Here is a 17,927-nt window from a genome sequence, read left to right as displayed (position 1 = left end):
GACTCTGTAACATTTGGGGGATGGGCCATCGCTCTTGGGGAGGATGATGAAAGAATAAAAGCAAGGCAACGTGACATGTTGAAAAAAAAAAAAAAAAATACAGCAGAATTTTCCATTTGATGTTCATTAAATATTCAAAACAAAATGTGACCTATGTTTAAGTGAATCTAGAATTCAAGCCAAAGAACGCATCATGAATATTTCTATTTATGATTGAAATCCTGCAGAGTTCATTTTGAAGCTGAAGGAGCGGCCCCACTTAGCGTTCTTTTTTCACCCATGTTATTCTCATTTAGAGCGGGACACGCTCGCTTTTGTTTTTTTTTTATTCAAATTTCAGCTTCCCCAGAATTTGTATAAATAGCTTCCATTTTTTCTTCATGCAATTTTTATTTAGCAATAGAATATGCTTACTGGAAACGCCTAATTCCCGAATGAACGATTTTCCGAACATTTGAGCTCGTGAAAATCAAGAGTTCATTTAAAACATTTAATGTAATAATACTGCACAAAATTGATAACCAAAAATTATATTTCTTAATAGTAGCAACAATTTTAAAAAAAATTGCAAAAATTAACCTAATTAAAAAATTGAAATAAAAAAGGAAACCTTCGGCATAAACCCACAATAGCAGAAATGGACCAGTCTCGTAAACAGCATAAATTGTTTATTATCTATTATTAAATTTTTTCTTCCAACTTTCGTGGTTATTTTAAAGCATTCATTTTTTAAAAAGGTGCAAAACATTTTGGTCGTTCTAAGGTGTTAACGTTAGTCATTGAAGAATTTTCAATTTCATGACTTCATACAGAACTGGCCTCTTCAAAGGAAAGAGTTGTACGAAAGGTACAGAATAAAAATTTGTTTGCGTTTTATACAAAGTTAACAAATACCTAACTAATAGATAGTTACAGCAATCAATTTTGCACATGTCTTGCAAAATCCCTGGTTTTGATTATTATTTTATTTATTTTCTTTGAAGAGAAAAATATGGTAAAGTGAGAAAAAACCAAGCTTTGTATTTAGCAAAAAAAATTTTTTTAAGCAGTTAAAAGACTTGGCTGAGGTAACGTGAAGAGATGCCAATACACTGAGCGCTCTCATTTTAAAAAAGTCATTTAAAAGTTTCTTTTCCTCACAAAATTATATTTATTTTCAAGGCATTAAAAAAAAAAGTTTTAATGCGCACATTAGACTAATGATGAGAAAATAAACTTTGGTTCGGAAATAAAAACAAAAACTGCGGTTCATTTATTAAAAACATCTCTATCTTTTCAACATAGTAGAGAGCAAGACCTTTAAAATCAATTCGTTGTAACGGATAAACAATAAGCAAGAAACTCGAGGATGGGGATCGCAAAGGTTGTTTGTCTTAGCAGTAATTCCATTTAAGCATGTTCGAATTAACAAGGTTCGATTTTGCTTTAAGTCTTAGATTGTAGTCGTCCTCATGACTGCAGTTCTAAAAACTGTACAAAAGTGAAGTCTTTTCAATTAGCAAAATAGAAACCTTGATTATTCGACTCTCGCTATGCATAAATGTCAAAAAATAAATTATTTAATGGATGTAATTATAGTAGTTTCTCGCTTAATATTTTTAATATTACTACAAGAATTGATCCAGAAGTAAGATTCCTATCAATTTTACAAATAGACAACATTGTTTATTCCCATAAAAAAATTGCATTGTTGGAAAGAAACTTTGCTTCTACATAATCGCCACCTTTTTCTACTCATTTTTGAAGACTGTGCTTCAATTTCTGTATCCCAGTGGCGTTGAACTCTGTTGGCAACCAGTTCTGGAAGCGTTTTGTCTCTTTGACTCCCGTCGTCACTCCAGAAACGTTGGTCTCCCAAGTGCTCCCAAAATTTTGGGCAAGAGGTCCGGACTGCAAGGTGGATGTGGCATGATAGTCCACCCAAAGACTAATGGTCTTCCATTCCGTTCTTCCTCCCATCGTGGACTTTCTTCCAACCACCACTTAATTCCTTGCATCAATTTTGGATGTGTTGAACGGATAAACACATGTCATTCAACATCCGTTATCATGTCAACCGTTTGTCATGTCAACTGACAAATATAAAATATAAACGCGTAGAATCCCTTTCCGAATAACCGAACAAATCTCGCAGTTGGCCGGGATCAATAATTGGGACTTCTCAGTTTCCCCGGGGGAGTTGCGAGTAGGAGAACAGCTGTGCTTGACGGTTTTTCCGGATTTCGAAGTCTGGTGCGGCTGGAGCTCTTAGAGTACCTTATTTCTGGATCAACCCTCGTAAAAATGTATGATAAAATCTAAAAATTTTAGAATTCTGTTTTCTGCTTTCTTTCCCCCTTCTTTTTCCACTTTTATCCTTGAATGTAGTAGAGAAACAAATCTTAATATTTTTGAGTCAGGCAGAGCATGTACTTAATAAAATTAAAACTCAAAAAATGCATTACTTGTAACTCTAAGCTTTAATAAATAAGACAAAAGTTTTGCAAAGACTACACAAGCTTGTTCATACACATTAACATCCACAAAACATTATAAACAAGTATTGCACACAATTTAAAAAAAGAACACAAAATGGTGCAATTTCAACTCGAAACTATTCCCTCAGCATAGAATAGCATGTAAACCAATGAAAGCAATCGGCTGCAATATCTTCCGTCGAAACCCTCAAGCTTTTCATTTTCCCGACTCCAGGAAACAGAGCATCCTTTCAGCAAGGCACTCGAATGGAACGTCAAATGAGAACTAAGCCGGGACATATACTCCAAGGAGTGACGCTCATCGTCGAGGGGGCCCTTAGTGAGGCGAGTGTTGTTCGAGTTGCAGTTGGACCTCTTCTGGCAGGAGACGCCTTCGAAACTGCGGTGTGGCCACCAAGTACACTACTAGCAGGGCAAAGAAGATCAGACAGTAGCCCAAGAGGTTCCCAATTACAGCTGGTGTAGGTCTCTCCTTGTAGGTACTATTTCTGAAATAAAACTGTTTTGAATTTTCTAATTGTTTTAATATCCAAACTGAACTTACTAATTCTTGTAAAGTGTTCTAAAAATAACGATCCATTCCCATGAAAACACAAGTAACTGATTTCTTTCACGAGCGTTTGAAGAAATACGCTTCTTAGGAGAAAGAATTGCAATCGTTTCCAGGAAACCGTGTGACAAAACATTTGAAAAGGTGCGTTAGCTGTATAGGCGGATTTAGAACCGAGAACTGGGGAGGCAGCATTATTTTTTTTTATTTTTTTTTAGCATTATTAGTTGTATTGATTACAACTGGCTGGATTTAGACTTAGCGTGCCCCTAAGCTATTTCAGGTTTTGGGTCTCTTTGGTAGTCTGGTCAACTTTTCTATCGGTGGCAAAAAAAAAAAGGCCCTTCTTTAAAGCCCCCCCCCCCCCCATGCATTATACATAAGGCCTAAGGTGGAAAATAGAATCTCTTTTAAGTAGGGAACAGAATATCTCTAATTTTAGGGGGTCCGGGGGTTTGTCCCCCCTGAGGATTTTTTTGTAAAATAGATATAAAACTCTGCATTTTGAAGCCTTAGAAGGGGTAATTGGAACTACTAAAATCTTGGAGACAAATAGCAAAATACTCTTTTGCAAATTACGATAATACACAGTAAAAATTTTTTTTGGGTTGACAAATCAATTACAGCAGTTCTCAGAGAAAAAAGCGAGAAAGTAAAGAAGATTATGCATTGTTATTCGCTTACTTTGGCTGTCGATTCAATTCAATCAGTTTTTGATCACGCCTCCAACCCACCGACAAATACAACAAGGAATTAAATGCAAAATGATCAATAGTAAAAAAAAATGTTTTAAAAGAAATGGTGTATGGATTTAGAAAATAGGCCCATTGGAACAATTCATAATTTATACACTTGATAAGAAATAAAGTTGAAGCACACTTTGCTTAGGAATTTCAAAGACTCATCTAATCCGTTTCATGAACTTGAAAACAGTTAAAATTATTTAAGGCACTTAAATTGGCCTTTCCAGTCTCTGAAATTTAGTACTTGATTGTACTGTTTTACAGTATTGTTCTAACTTTGTAAGAAGCAACTATTTTAAGTTTGGGGCCTCGGTGGCCGAGTGGTGTAGCTCAGCAACTGCTTGCATGCAGAGAGGCATGGGTTTGATTCCCGCCTACTGCCCTGGGTGTTCTTCTGATTTCCTTCTATTGTAATAAATCTGAATTGTGCTATATGTCTTACGTGTCTGAGCAAACGTCGGACTTCCACCTAAAATGGGGCTCAGTCAAACGAAAGCCGCTCATATTAGTCTCAAAAGTGGATTAACGCCTTCGTTATTCATTACCTTGGGTGCTCCAAGGGGCATCAGGAACAACAACAACATTATAAGTTTAAAAAAAAAAAAACTATTGATTTCTCATTACAACAACTTTTTATTTTCAATTACTAGAAGTACAAAAAACGAAAAAAAAAATAGAGGTAGTATTTTTTTTTTCCTTCTTGACTGAACAGATTAACAATGTGCAGAATAAGTAAGATAAACGCAAGTAATGCAAAATAATTTCCAAAATTACTGCATTCGGGATTAAATAAACAGCAATATATGAAAAATGCGAGCCACAAAAATTTATCTCAAGTAATATGCAACAGAAACGCGAGAACCATTATTTTTCTATTTTTGATGCAGGATGTGGCAAGGAGCTAAATTTGACGCATTTCGGCATTTCTCCCTCTACCCCCTCATCATTTGTTATAAATTTTTATGGTTTGTATCCACACTTTTGAAAATTTTCAAGATTTTCAAGCACTTTAAAATAGAATTTATTTTTTCAAGTACTTTTCTTCTTTTTTTTAAAGAACAAATCATGAAATTTTCCGGAGTTGGGGGCCTTCAACAAAGCGGGTGCCCTCAACTTTAGCTTGTTTAGTTTATAGGTAAATCCGGTTCTTTTTTAAATCTTTGCTTTAGTTTCCAATTTGTTGAAACAGTCGTTGATTATTTTAAGTATAAAGGCTGATTACTCATATTTTCACTCATATACTTGCTCTAATGGTTTTCAATTCAAAGTAGTCATTTTCAACACATTTCAACAACCCGGTGACAGCTTTACTCTTTGTAATACAGTGTACGGTGCCCCCCCCCCCCCCTCCATCAGAAAAAGGAAGTCGCTATTCTCTTCATTTTCACTTGTGAACTTTTCAAAAAAAGAAAAAAAAATCATGATTTTTTCTTTTCACATTTTTGAAGGTGTGTTGTTACCATGTATAAAGTCCTCCCAAGACTAAGGGGGCATTGCCCCCCCTCGCCCCCCCCCCCCCCATAAATCCGCCCATGGTTAGCTGTACCAGCGAAAATACGTAAAGCAACTACCAATCTAATGAATTCACCTGATCTTACGCTCCTTGACTTCTTCGCTTGAGGTTACATCAAATCTCTTGTATTCAGAGTTTAAAACCACAAATGTCCATCAATTGCATGCAAGAATTTTTGGAGCAAGCAATCAAAACAATAACAGCTGATCAACTAACCAGTAATGCCCGACCTTTGAGCCGCGAGTCGTATGTGGTCTGCGACATCGACTAGTGTGGCCTGTTATGTTCAATGTTATGAATCAAAAAACATATACTAAAACTCTTCAAAACAAACCTGAACACTAAGTTGCAGTCAATCAAACGCTCCATTTCACTGCTGCTGAGCTTCCTTTCTTACTGTTCTGTTTTAGTTTCTTCAATACAGGCAAATAAATTGTTAAAAATTCATTAATTGGTTTCAGAAAAAAAGAAAAAAAAAAAAAAAACAGTTGTACATTTCGCATTAATCTTTTAAGCATCAAAGTAGTGGTTGCTAACAACAATTGTTAGTATTATTTTTTTCTTTTTCCGTGTTTTCTGACGTTATTTATTTTTTTACATATTTCATGTTCTGGCCAGCAAAATTCATCTTAAAACCAGGTGCGGTCCTCGGTTAAAAAATATGTTGGGTCACATTGTAAAGGGATGTGTTCCGTTTCATGGCGGAATGTTGGTCCCTGTGCTTTGATACGCAGTGTTGAACTTTATTAAATTCCTCTGACTACGCGTTTCCTATTTTACTGTCTGACCTAGGATTGCATGGAAAGACAAACATCCGTCTTACAGCCGGAAATGGACGAATCTTTTATTTTTTACCAATGTCAGCTTTTTCAGAAGCAGAGTCTCATTCAAATAAGCGGAATCAAATTTTTACTTTTACCCCTTATTCACATAGATTCGTCTTATCTGGACGTTTGAAAATTCCATGCAAACTGTGGTTGGACAGTATGCATGTATTCGCTTCGTTTCCTTCATTAAACATGCAGATCATGAAAATGGATCGTTATTTTTGGAACACCCTGCAGTATGGTTTTGATAATACAACACTTGACCTTGGACAAACTCTTTCGTGCTTGTTTGAGTAGTCAAGCGTTGTCCCACCGACCAAATCCAAAATTATTGGCAAATGAAAACCAGTTCCGGATTGGGATGGGGGAGAGTTATAAAGGGCTGTTCACTTATTCTTACTTCTTACATAGGCGCAACAACACTCAGTGCCGTATCTATGTTTTTTCCCAGCTGGGGCAAATCTTGAAACTATTGCCTTCGTCCAAGTTTTTACATTGAGTTTTAACAAAAACAAGAAATTCTGTCTAGAACTAAACGAGAATACTTTCCCGTTTACCAATATCTTCTTTCTAGCATCTGGTCAATATTATCTTGATTAACTGAGACTGCAAATTATGCCAAACACACATTTTTAACATTTAATGTTGATTTCGAAAAACAAAATATGACTCGCTTGTACTGATGAAATCCATACATAAAAATTAAATAACCCAACAAGCAAAGTAGAAGTACCCTGTAAACAATGCAAAATGCAATTGTGTATTAACAGTAATGTTAAACTTGGTGACTGAAATTTTTTCGATTTTTACTTCATCAATAGCTTCAGCTATCCTAATCAGCTTTAGCATACTATTTTACTTGTATTAACCACGAATGGTAGTGGAGGGGGGGGGGGGCGTTGAACCCGAAAGTGAAAACCCCTTTAATATCTTTTTTTTTTTTTTTTTTTACTAAAGTTTAATTTTTTTTTTTTTTTTTTGTGGGGGGGGGGGGGAAGAAAAGTTTCGAGGTGATGAATATTTTTACCGAATAGAAAGCTGCTATGGTTTTTCCCTTTGATAAATTATTTATTTTAAAACATTTTTAATGTATATATACTTATTATAATTAATATTATTTTGCAAACGACTGAAAGGCTTTTTATTTGAAAATTACAGTCTTAATTTCCTAGGCAGTGTGCATCTAAAGATTACAATAAAATATTCTATGAAACAACTACATAAGGCCTTCAGAGTGCCATCTCCGTTTAATAAAACAAAAGAAATTTTTTTTCACAGGGAAAAAAATCGTGAATTCGGTAAAAACACAGTTTGTTCCACCACTATCTTTTTCTATCAATAAAACCAACTAATTTTTCGAAAACTATATCTAGTCTAGATGATTAATAGTTCATTATTTTTTTTGTAGAAAAAATGAATATTCAAATAGTTTAAATACTTTGGAAATAGTGTCCATTTAAAATCGAGCGTTTTGCCGATTTTTTTTCAATACGGCTGATTTTTCGTGGACAGTTTTAATAGGCTGTAACTGGAGAAAAATTAGTCTTGCCTAATTTTTTTTAAGGGATAATTCATATGCCCTTTAGTTGTAGCTACTTTTTCTTTTTTTTTCCTTTAAATCGGCGATGGTGAAGTGACAATTTTCACATCTACCTGCCTGATTTGAAATAGATGACTCAACTGTATTTTGTTACAATTTTCTGTCTAGTCCGAAATTGTCTGCGGCGGCATACAATCCGCAGGTCCTAAAATCGGCCTGAAGAAAAAAAAAATCTGTGTAATCGTCGGATAATACGATGCAAAGAAAACGAAGTTTTGATTTAATGTACAATTTTAGCAACTAAATTAAAAACGTGAAGTATTAACTTTTACTTTTAAGGTATACGGTCGACTCGCGCTACAACCGTTACTCTGTGGCTACAACGCGATTCGACTGACGCGAAATGGCTATAACGCAAGTTTTTCACCAGATAAAGAATTTTAGACCTCTAATGCGAATTCCTCTTCCGCAAACACGAAAATTTTCGAAAGGATATCACGGTGTATAAGTTTCGACTTTGTAATTGGCTACTAAAAAAATTTTTTTTTCGTCAATCGACAGTCATCCCTTCAGCATCACTTGACAGCTAAAGTTCTTACGCCGTACTATTCTGAACATCGCTTTATTAGTGCATAACAAATAACTACTCCTCATTTTTCATGAATTTTTTTCATTCAAAATGCGAAAGTTAAAGGCTGGCTTTTACTGGGTGTCTTTACATGTAGAAGCTCACACCTTTGAATTGAAAAAGGGGTTCCTTGAAACCTCGAAACACGTGTATTCTGAAATCTGTTTATTTGTGCTAAACAACTTTGGATATTTCCTGTTATTTCTCGGCACAAAGGTATTGCATGGGAATATAGTAAACAAATTAAGCGAATGATTTAACTTCAAGCTTACAAAAAGAAAACGCCGCCATTCACCTGTCAGACCGCATACATCTGACAACTATTCACAAGGACAGCAACATAATTAAGTGAAAATCATTTCCGATCCGTCGATGAAGCCGCTGAATTCATTCAATAGACGATCCTTTTCAGGGTCAAACTAAACCGCGATTGCTTATGTAAGGTAAGAAGGAAAAAGAAAAAAAAAAAAAAAACTTATGGTACACTAAAACATAAAAATCAGTGCATATTGCAACAGCTTGTAGAGAATGCCAAGTTTTTTTTTTTTTTTTTTTGACTGCCTTTTACCCGAAAGTTTTCACGTTTGATTAGCTATTTTAACTATCATCAGAGCCCGGATTGTATGCACTAAAAAACTTTGAAATATGCTTGCAAGTGTGCTCAAAAAATGTCTAAAACATGCACTTTTGATTTAAAACTAGTGATGTTCCGGATATCCGTATCCGTTACTTTTTGACGGATCTTAAACGAATCATTTCTATTCTAAATTTTTTTAAATATTTGAATAAAATACTCTTAAATCCCGTTTAAATTAGGTTTTATTCCCTATTTAAATTATAAAGTATCATTTCAGGAGCCAATTTGTAGCCCCCCCCCCCCCCCCCCGTTGCAAAAAGGAATGGGAAATAATTTTTAAAAGTGTGTATCAGTGTGTCTTTTTGTGGCATCGTAGCTGCTAAACAGATGAACCGATTTTGATAGTTCATTTTTCGTTCAAAAGGTGACTTGATCGAAAGTGTTCTTAGCTTGGCCTCGTTTTTGCAGAACCTTAATAACTGGAGATATTAATTAAAAACCGATTTAACGTTTTTCACAATTATGGTAGTAAAAATTTACCCGTACGGTAAAAATGTTAACCCTAATTGAAAGAGCAAAGTTTTCTGCGTTTGATATTTATTTGAAACTTCTACGTTATATAGAGTAGGAGCTATAATCTTGTTAAGTAAATTTTAAATGTAATTCTAAGCCTTTATACGCGTGATTGGTAGCGATTTCATAGTCGGAAGATAAGGAGAAAAAGCTCAATGATTTAAAATTTTTACCTGCTGTCAGTTCATATTTGTTCACAAATGTGTGTTCTGACCCACGAAATTCATCTTAATATGAGGTGGGCTCTCTGGGACATGTTTTTTTTTTTAAATTTTTAATTGAATATTAGTTTTTGTTATTGATTTGGGGCTTCTGTTATTCTTCATTTTTGTTTTTCTCCGCATCCTTTAAAAAAAGTAAGATTAAATTTTCTATTTACTGTTTGTAAAGGTGTTCCCGGCTCTGTATTTTGTCGGTCGGAGAAGTTCGGTGGAATGGGTCAGCGCTGCATTTATGCTGAAATAAAATGGGAAAAATTATTTCTAGTCTGTCCAGTAGCAGTTTTACACTCTTGCTCCTGTATCCTACATCTACCGAGTAAGCTAGAAATAATTTTTCACATTCAATCTAAGCATTAATGCAGCGCTAACCCATTCCTTCCAACAATCCCTCAATTTTAACAGAGATTTCTTTAAAGAGTAAATTATATTCTTGATTATATATTTTTGCCGCAATTGACATTTTTTGAAGAAAGTGCCATTGTTCTGACGGGAATACCTTCCGTAACAAATTTTACACTTGGATAGTTGAATTGGGTAAAAAAATAAAAAAATAAAAAAAAAAATTGAGATCCGTATCCGCGGATCTACTTTTTTAACGATCCAGCACATCACTAGTAAGTATGTATCTATGTCCGTATGAGAGAGAGTAATGAGATCCGTATCTGTATCCGCGGATCTTGACACTAATGATCCGGATCCGCGGATCTACTTTTTGAACGATCCGACACATCAGTATTTAAAACACAGGATTTTTTTTTTAATTACGTAAGAGAAAAGCTGAAATGTTGAGATTGCAAAAGAAAAAAAAAAGATTAGCATTTCTATTAGTGCTTTTTAGACTACTTTCCCAGTAAAAATCAAAGAAAGAAGAAAAAGCATGAAAGAAGGCTTAATGCATCTTAAAAATACCCCGAAAAACAAAAAAAAGTCAAAAATAAATAAAATAGATAAATATTGAAAAATTAAAAATTGGAAAATAGGGTATTGAGATTAGTGATGTTCCGGATATCCGTATTCGCGGATATCCGAGGGAAAATAAAGATCTGTATCCGTATCCGTATCTTTTTTGACGGATCTGAAATGGATTTTTTCTGTTCTAAAAATGCTTAACTATTTGGATAAAAGACTCTTAAATTCCGTTTAAATTAGGTTTTATTCCCTATTTAAATTATAAGGTATCATTTCAGAAGCCAATTTGTACCCCTCGTTCCAAAAAGAAATGGGTAATAAGTTTTAAAAGTGTATCTGTGTGTCTATTTGTGGCAACGTAGCTCCTAAACAGATGAACCGATTTTGATTTTTTTTTTTTTTTCAAAAGGTGACTTGATCGAAAGTGTTCTTAGCTTAGTCTCGTTTTTGCATAACTTGAATTACCGGAAATATTAATAAAAACTGACTTAACGTATTTCAGAATATGGTAGTAAAAACTTACCCGTACGTTAAAAATATTGGCCCCAAATTGAAAGAACTAAGTTTTCTGCGTTTAATATTTGTTTGGAACTTCCAAGCTATATACAGTAAAAGCTATATCGTATTAAGGAAATTTTAAATACAATTCAAAGCCTTTATACTCGTGATCGGTGTTCATATTTGTTAACAATGTGTGTTCTAACCCGCGAAATCCATCTCAATATCAGGTAGGCATTTTTTTTTTAATTTTTAGTTTAATATTAATATAATTTAATATTTAATATTTATCGTTAAGATTACGCGAGGCTCAGTGGCACGATCGGCAGCGCGTCAGTCTCAAGAATCGAGCAAGCTGCCCATAGTGAGTTCGATCTTCACCCTCGTGTAATATTTCTGAAGGGAAAACTTCTTTAGGCGCTTGGTATTTTTTGAGATGAAAAAAAAACAATGTTTCTGATATCGGTGAGACATTGTGTTTGCCGTTGTCACTCTGAAAATGACAGCTAACTGCTATAGTTGCGGTTTAATTTTCACCGGTAAGTCTTCAAGCGCAATGAGAATTTCAGTATGAAAATTTATTATTTATTCTAAAGGCGCTTTTGCATTACTTCAAGATAAAATGGGGGAAGAGCTTTGATGATTTGCCAATGATTTTGAGTGGGGATTTCAACATCAACTTTGCAGATGATAAAAATCTAACATTAATTGAATTTTTAAATAGGGATTTTAATTTAACGATGTCCACTGATCGCAATCTTAGCACAACGTGATGCAGTCTTTAACAATATTTAATTAGATTCGAATCAAAGTTTTTTATTTTCCATTTCGGTTACCATAAACCTATTCGTAACTCCAACAAACTATAGGGGGCGCTGCAGTCACTGTCTAATGGCGGATGAAAAAACTAAAACAAACGCACGCTGTAACGTATAAATTGCTTCTAAACTTAGGAAATGACAGATATTTTTGTTCGCATGTATGATTTTTTGTTCTTTATTCATTTGAAAAGATTTTTCAAAGTCTTTTGGTTATTCTAACCCATGTAGAAAGAGATTAGAAATCAAAAAGTATTACGAAAGTAAAAAATTAATGTAGAACACACAGTAAGTTGTTCTGAAGCGGCCATTTTCACGATGTTGAATTCGGAATTCATAAATTTTTGGTTCGCTTCGAACGGCATTTTCATTTTGTACCTTTTTTCTATACATTAGTACATATTAAGTTCACTTTGACGTCTTTGTGACCACTAAGTCGTGACATTTCCGGCATTTGTTGACATTTGTGTCACATAGTGCACATACGTGACAGACTGTCAAGAGTAACGTTTAACACTAGATAATTTATTTCTATGACTAGATGATTGGTATATTTTAGTTAATGTTTTTCCTCATATCTGTTTAACTGTATCAACGTATTTAACTGTAACTGTGTTTAACTGCTCTACCATTCTGTTTACCTTTTTTCATTTCTTGACTTGCAACATCCTTAGTTTCATTTTGTTAATTAAAGCTTTAATAAGTATTCTAATCATGTTGTTCATTCATAACAATATCAAAAGAAATCATCATGCATTTAATTCATTCGTCATGGAAATGATTTAACTGATATGCGAAATCTTGTCAAGATACATTATTATTTCACACAATTTTAAAGCCATAACCCTATAAACAAATTTTTGGCGAAACTCTTCCACCGATAATGACAGCTTTTGCGGAGCAATAAAGTTAAGTTGGCGCGATATTTTAGCGATAAAAATTCCAAACTTTTATTTTTCATTGTTCAAATTCTTAACGTTCTTTCTGGATTTTTCAATCTGTTCTGCGATAAATATTTTCAAGAAAATTTATTTGCATACTGTCTATTTCAGTAGGATACTGTAGTAACAAAGGTTATTTAAATCATTTATGTGGAATTAGGTTAAGGAAAAGTGTCCAGTCAATGTTGTTAAGTCCGCTTTTTTTTTTCGTCGAATTGAAAAACTGATATTTATTCAAATTCACTCAGAACAAGATAAATAAAATGTGTACTCACAGTTTATATCAGATATTTTTGATGCTACGCTGTTGCGAATGACGATTCCCAATGATGGATTACACAAATAAAAAAACATACACATAACAAACAGTTTGTCTTGCCCAAAATGAACACATGGAACGCAATGTTTTAGTTTTTTCGGCAGTTTTGTAAATCTCGGCAAGGTAGCGTATTCAAGCTCTGTAGTTGCGAATAATATCATATTTGGGATATAATAATAACTAGCAAAAATACCCGGCGTTGCCTGGGTCAGTAATAATTATTAGAAAAAATCGTTACTTGCTTTTGTTTTCTGTTTTAAGTGAAAGAATTTAAAACACATCTTTTTGACGTGATTAAAAATCCAGTTTCTTCCCTACCCATAAAACTAAAATAGCAATAAGTATAAAGAACAAAGTAGTATTGATTAAGAAACGAAAGCACTATATTTAAGCATATACAAATTTAAAAAACATGAAATTAATCTCCTCATGTTTAAAAAGATTAATCTGTTGATACTTTTTTTTAACATGGAGTCTTAAACCTTCTCTGTATGGTAAATGAAGTACGAAGTGATTAAAAAAAAAAGTAGCTGCGCTCGTAATCCCCTTATACTTGCTTTATTTATTTCGGGAAATTTCAATCATTGTGGCTCTTGGTGCGATTTTACCGAATTTGCGAAAGTCGTTTCGGGGTACCTTCGATGATGCTCCCCCATTCTTTCCTTACTTTGTAAAACGATATGATATTAATTTTCGTTACATAGATATCGTCGCCAGATGCTGAGATACTTTTGGTCACCATAAAATGACGCTAAACAGTTTCATCCGAAATGTTTCCAAAATAAGTAGTAAAATTTGGTGATTGTTTGAAATTGTGGAAAAAAGGAAAATTAATGGAAGTTTTTGTGCTATTTATGGATTTGCCTAATTTAGTTGCTGGATTATTTAACACAGTAAAAAAAGTCTTTTGAAAATTCTTTGATTGGCGATATTTTGTTTACATGGTGAAAGCTGAGAAACATTATGACGTAGTCTTGGGCTTCAAAAACAGCAACGTTGAAAAAACTGCCAAATGCATCAGCTACGGAAATCTTTCTGCAAAAATTTTGGCGATCTGCTGGTTGTTTGGATAATGAGTAAGTGTTCAATCAGCATAAATAATAATAAAAACCATTAATTACATTAAAGTTCCGTTTAAATAGAAAATCATCAGCCAAATCATGTATTAATTGCCAATCTTGTGCAAAAATCTTACTTCAAGATTTGACTTGAGAAAAGCCTTGATCAGTCACGAAAAGCAAAGATAGTCAACAATACAACAATTGCCGCTATCGACAGGGAGTTGAGATGATACACTAAATACTGTATTGAGTTGAGGAAAGCCTTCGAACATGGATCTAAAAAGCTCATAACTCGTTTTTTATTCTACTTAGAAATTTCGAACAGGTGCCATTTTCAGCAGAAAAATCAGAGCTTTCGATGGACATATAATGTAAATATGTGCCAGTATTTTTTCATCCCAATATTAGAGAATTTATACAAAAATTGTGTTTTATTGCCTCCCTAAGGGGATTTTGCCCCCCATAACGGGACGAAAACTACCCTATGTGTTATTCTGATGCATAAGCTATATTATTGTAAAGTTTCATCAAAATCCGTTCAGTAGTTTTTGCGTGAAAGAGTAACAAACATCCATACATCCATACAGACAAACTTTCGCATATATAATATTAGTAAGATAATTATGATGATCATGGTGTAAAAAATTCATGATATTGAATAGGAATGATGTATATAAATTTGGAAAAATAAAAAATAGATTCTTTTTTTAAAAATAACATTTTTTTTATTTTAATGTTTTTTTTCCTTTCTTCTATATCTAATATATAGAAGAAAGTATTGGATTCGTGCAAATTTTCGAATTTCGAATTTTGACGGGTTCGAACGTTTTGAGGTGTGCTGAGTCCATTTCGACTATTTTTGGAAAATGTCTGTCTGTGTGTATGTGTGTCACGTCTGTGTGTGACCAGTTTTTTGTGGCCGCTGTACAGCAAAAACTACCGCATGAAATCGAACGAAATTTGGTACACATATGTGCCCCTATGTGAACTTGTGCCCATTGGTTTTTGGCGCGAATTCATCCAAGGGGGGTGGAGTAATGGGACGTTTTTTTTTTGAGTTACGCGTGATTGCTATTCCTCATGAAGTAACTGGCGGAATCAAACAAAATTTGGTCCATATGTTGCCAGTAACAGGAACAGGTGCTGATTCAATTTTGGTGTCAATAACTCAAACGGGGGTTGAGCTATAGAACGTTTTTTTGTCGTCAATTGTGACTGCTGTATCTCAAGAAATAATGAACGGAATGAAAGAAAAATTTATCGGCAAGTAGCCCTTAGTGGGTATAAAAGCTGATTTTATTTTGGTGTCAACAGCTAACTAGTATGTTGTGGCCATCACGAAACTTTCTTCGATATTTTTCCTTTCTCTGATTCCTCCCCATGCTTGACGAGGAAGCAATATTCCTAACAAAAACAAAATTACACATGCAAAAACTTAACGACCATCCCAATGTCTGAATTATTGTAAAAACAAAACAAAGAGCGAAAATTGAAAATTACTTTAAAAGCCTTACTTGAATTAATTACAAATATTTTATTTATTAGCAAACATAAGATGGCAACAGTTAAAAATTTTAAATCATTGAGATAATAGTTCCATAGACTAATAATAAGAGTAGACCGAGCTTTCTCATTCTTGCTGATGAAGAAAATTGGTTCATAGATGTATCATGTGACTAGTGGAAGGGCTTGGCGAAGACTTTGGTAGCATGGTTGCTAGATGGCAGCATTATCTATAGTTTGGCATTCGACATGTATTTTAAGACAATGTGTTTTCATTAAAAAAAAACTTCCAGGTGCAGAGATTGAACTGTTTTTCTTTTAGTTATGCATTATTTTGACATTAGTAATAGTTTTTGATCAGTTTTCGGTAACTTTTATTTCATTTGGAGCTGTCAGCGTTGGCGTGAACGAAATGGCGTAAACGTTTTGCGATAACGCAAAAATATACTAATCGGTATCTTAAATTGAAACTGTAGGTAAAAATCTTACCGTTTGCTGATTCTTCTTGGTCGCTTGCATCTCTTATTGCTTAGAGAGTTATTGAAATTGACTAAAGAAAATGCACAATACTATCTAAACGAAAAACTCACTATATTAACAAAATATTTACAACTTAGAATAACAAATTTACAAATCGGACTCCATAAAAGATCATTCTTCCGTGTTCCATAAATTCTATTTATTTTATTTCGCGCTGGCGTTGATCGTCTGCTACGATTAACGCCCGCTGTTGCTAGGATATCCACCAGTCACATGGTTTGGTTTATGAGCAGCAAAAGGGTTGCCATAGCTCGGTCTACTCTTATTATTAGTCTATGAATAGTTCCGATCATTTTCATACAATTAAAATCACGAGAAATACGCAGACGACAATCTATTACGATTTATCTTTCTTATTGTTGCATTAATAAAGCTATTTTTATTCGCAAAAACGAAAAACAGTTACCATATAAAATTGAACTCGCTCACGCGATTCACGAAGAATCTTAGATGGCAGATCATTAGTTGCAGTGTAAAACAACGCGAACTCGGCAAAAAAAAAAAAGAAAGATAAAGAAAATGTTTTGGGATTTAAAAAAAAAAAAAAAAAAAAATCAAGCCTACCGGGACTTTTCGTCGATTCGAATGTAAATTTTGAGTTACATAATAACAGTTTCATTTTCATTCAGTTATAGCTTTTACAAAAAGCAGCTGAACCCGAACAACTTGAGTAATTGCTTGCTGCGTCCTTGAATCCAAGGTAGAAAAAAGCGAGACAGGTATGATTTACAACTGAATGTTAAAGATTATTTTTACTCAATCAAATTTGTTTTATCTGTCACGTTAGTTAAAATTACTATTTTCAAAGATTATTTTCTACTACTTGTTGGTTTGAAAGGATTTCTTTTGGAGTTTCGTTCAACCAGTGGTTCACAACCTGGGGGCGATCTCACCCTAAGAGGCGATTTGGCTCCTCAAAGGGCGATAGTGGAAAACCGATTGTTCAAAGCTCAAAAAAAGAATCACGACTCACGAGTAAAAACATTTATTGATTTAATAAATTTTAAGTTGGACATTTGCTTTCAAGGAGTTATATGCATGAGTATGAAAAGTTGACAGTCAAGCTTTATCTGAAATCCACCAAGCACAAGGATGGAAAAAAAGAGCAAGTGAAGGTTTAATTTTTTTTTTTTTTTTTTAATTTTGAGTGTCAACATTCTGAAATCTCCCTTGTTCAGTTTAAAAAAATAATAATAATAAAAGTTTTCCTGTTTTTGAAAGCGTGTCGATAACCTTTGTTAACTAGTTACTTTCAAGTATCAGGGTTTTGTTTCGATGTGGTTGCTACACATCAATAATTTTCGAGAATTAAAAAAAAAAGCACTATAGTCAGATTGTCTGAGTAATTATGGGTGTCAAAAAAAAAAAAAAACATGATTCCTTGAAAGGTTAAAAATTAAGTTAAGATATATTAGGACCTTTTGGAAGAGAAATGGCAAAACTCAACGTATCATTCCCCCCCCCCTACTTTTTTTATCACACGCATCTGGACAAAACATCATCGGCATCATGCTAAGCTGACGAATGTGAAAAATCGATTTTTTTTCAAATTCGATGCTGAACGTAGTACTCGAAAAGGGCTGCTTGTTATAACTATCTCAAACGATACGTTTTTAACTCAAAATTATCAATTAATATTAAAACACTGAAAGTAACTGTACGCGTCAGGTGGGGAAAAAATATATCCAG

At 33.9% G+C, this 17,927-nt stretch overlaps 1 protein-coding gene across 9 annotated transcripts in view; it reads right to left on the bottom strand.

The window, feature by feature from the left end:
* Nucleotides 1-2,444: 2,444 nt before the first annotated feature.
* Nucleotides 2,445-17,927, bottom strand: part of LOC129225960 (transmembrane ascorbate-dependent reductase CYB561-like) — a 69,295-nt gene continuing 53,812 nt past the window's right edge. For 8 of the 9 annotated variants that reach the window (XM_054860519.1, XM_054860520.1, XM_054860525.1 and 5 more), the window contains one exon: nt 2,445-2,965. In XM_054860519.1, the coding sequence (XP_054716494.1) occupies nt 2,794-2,965 (172 nt within the window). In that variant the 3' untranslated portion in view covers nt 2,445-2,793. Of the gene's footprint in view, nt 2,977-17,927 lie in introns of all 9 variants that reach the window. The other variant, XM_054860526.1, reaches the window with a different exon arrangement.

The sequence above is a fragment of the Uloborus diversus genome, chromosome 7 (assembly GCF_026930045.1).
Source record: "Uloborus diversus isolate 005 chromosome 7, Udiv.v.3.1, whole genome shotgun sequence".
Classification (NCBI taxonomy): domain Eukaryota; kingdom Metazoa; phylum Arthropoda; class Arachnida; order Araneae; family Uloboridae; genus Uloborus; species Uloborus diversus.
Note: the sequence above shows the minus strand (reverse complement) of the source record. Positions and strands in the feature narration are given on the sequence as shown.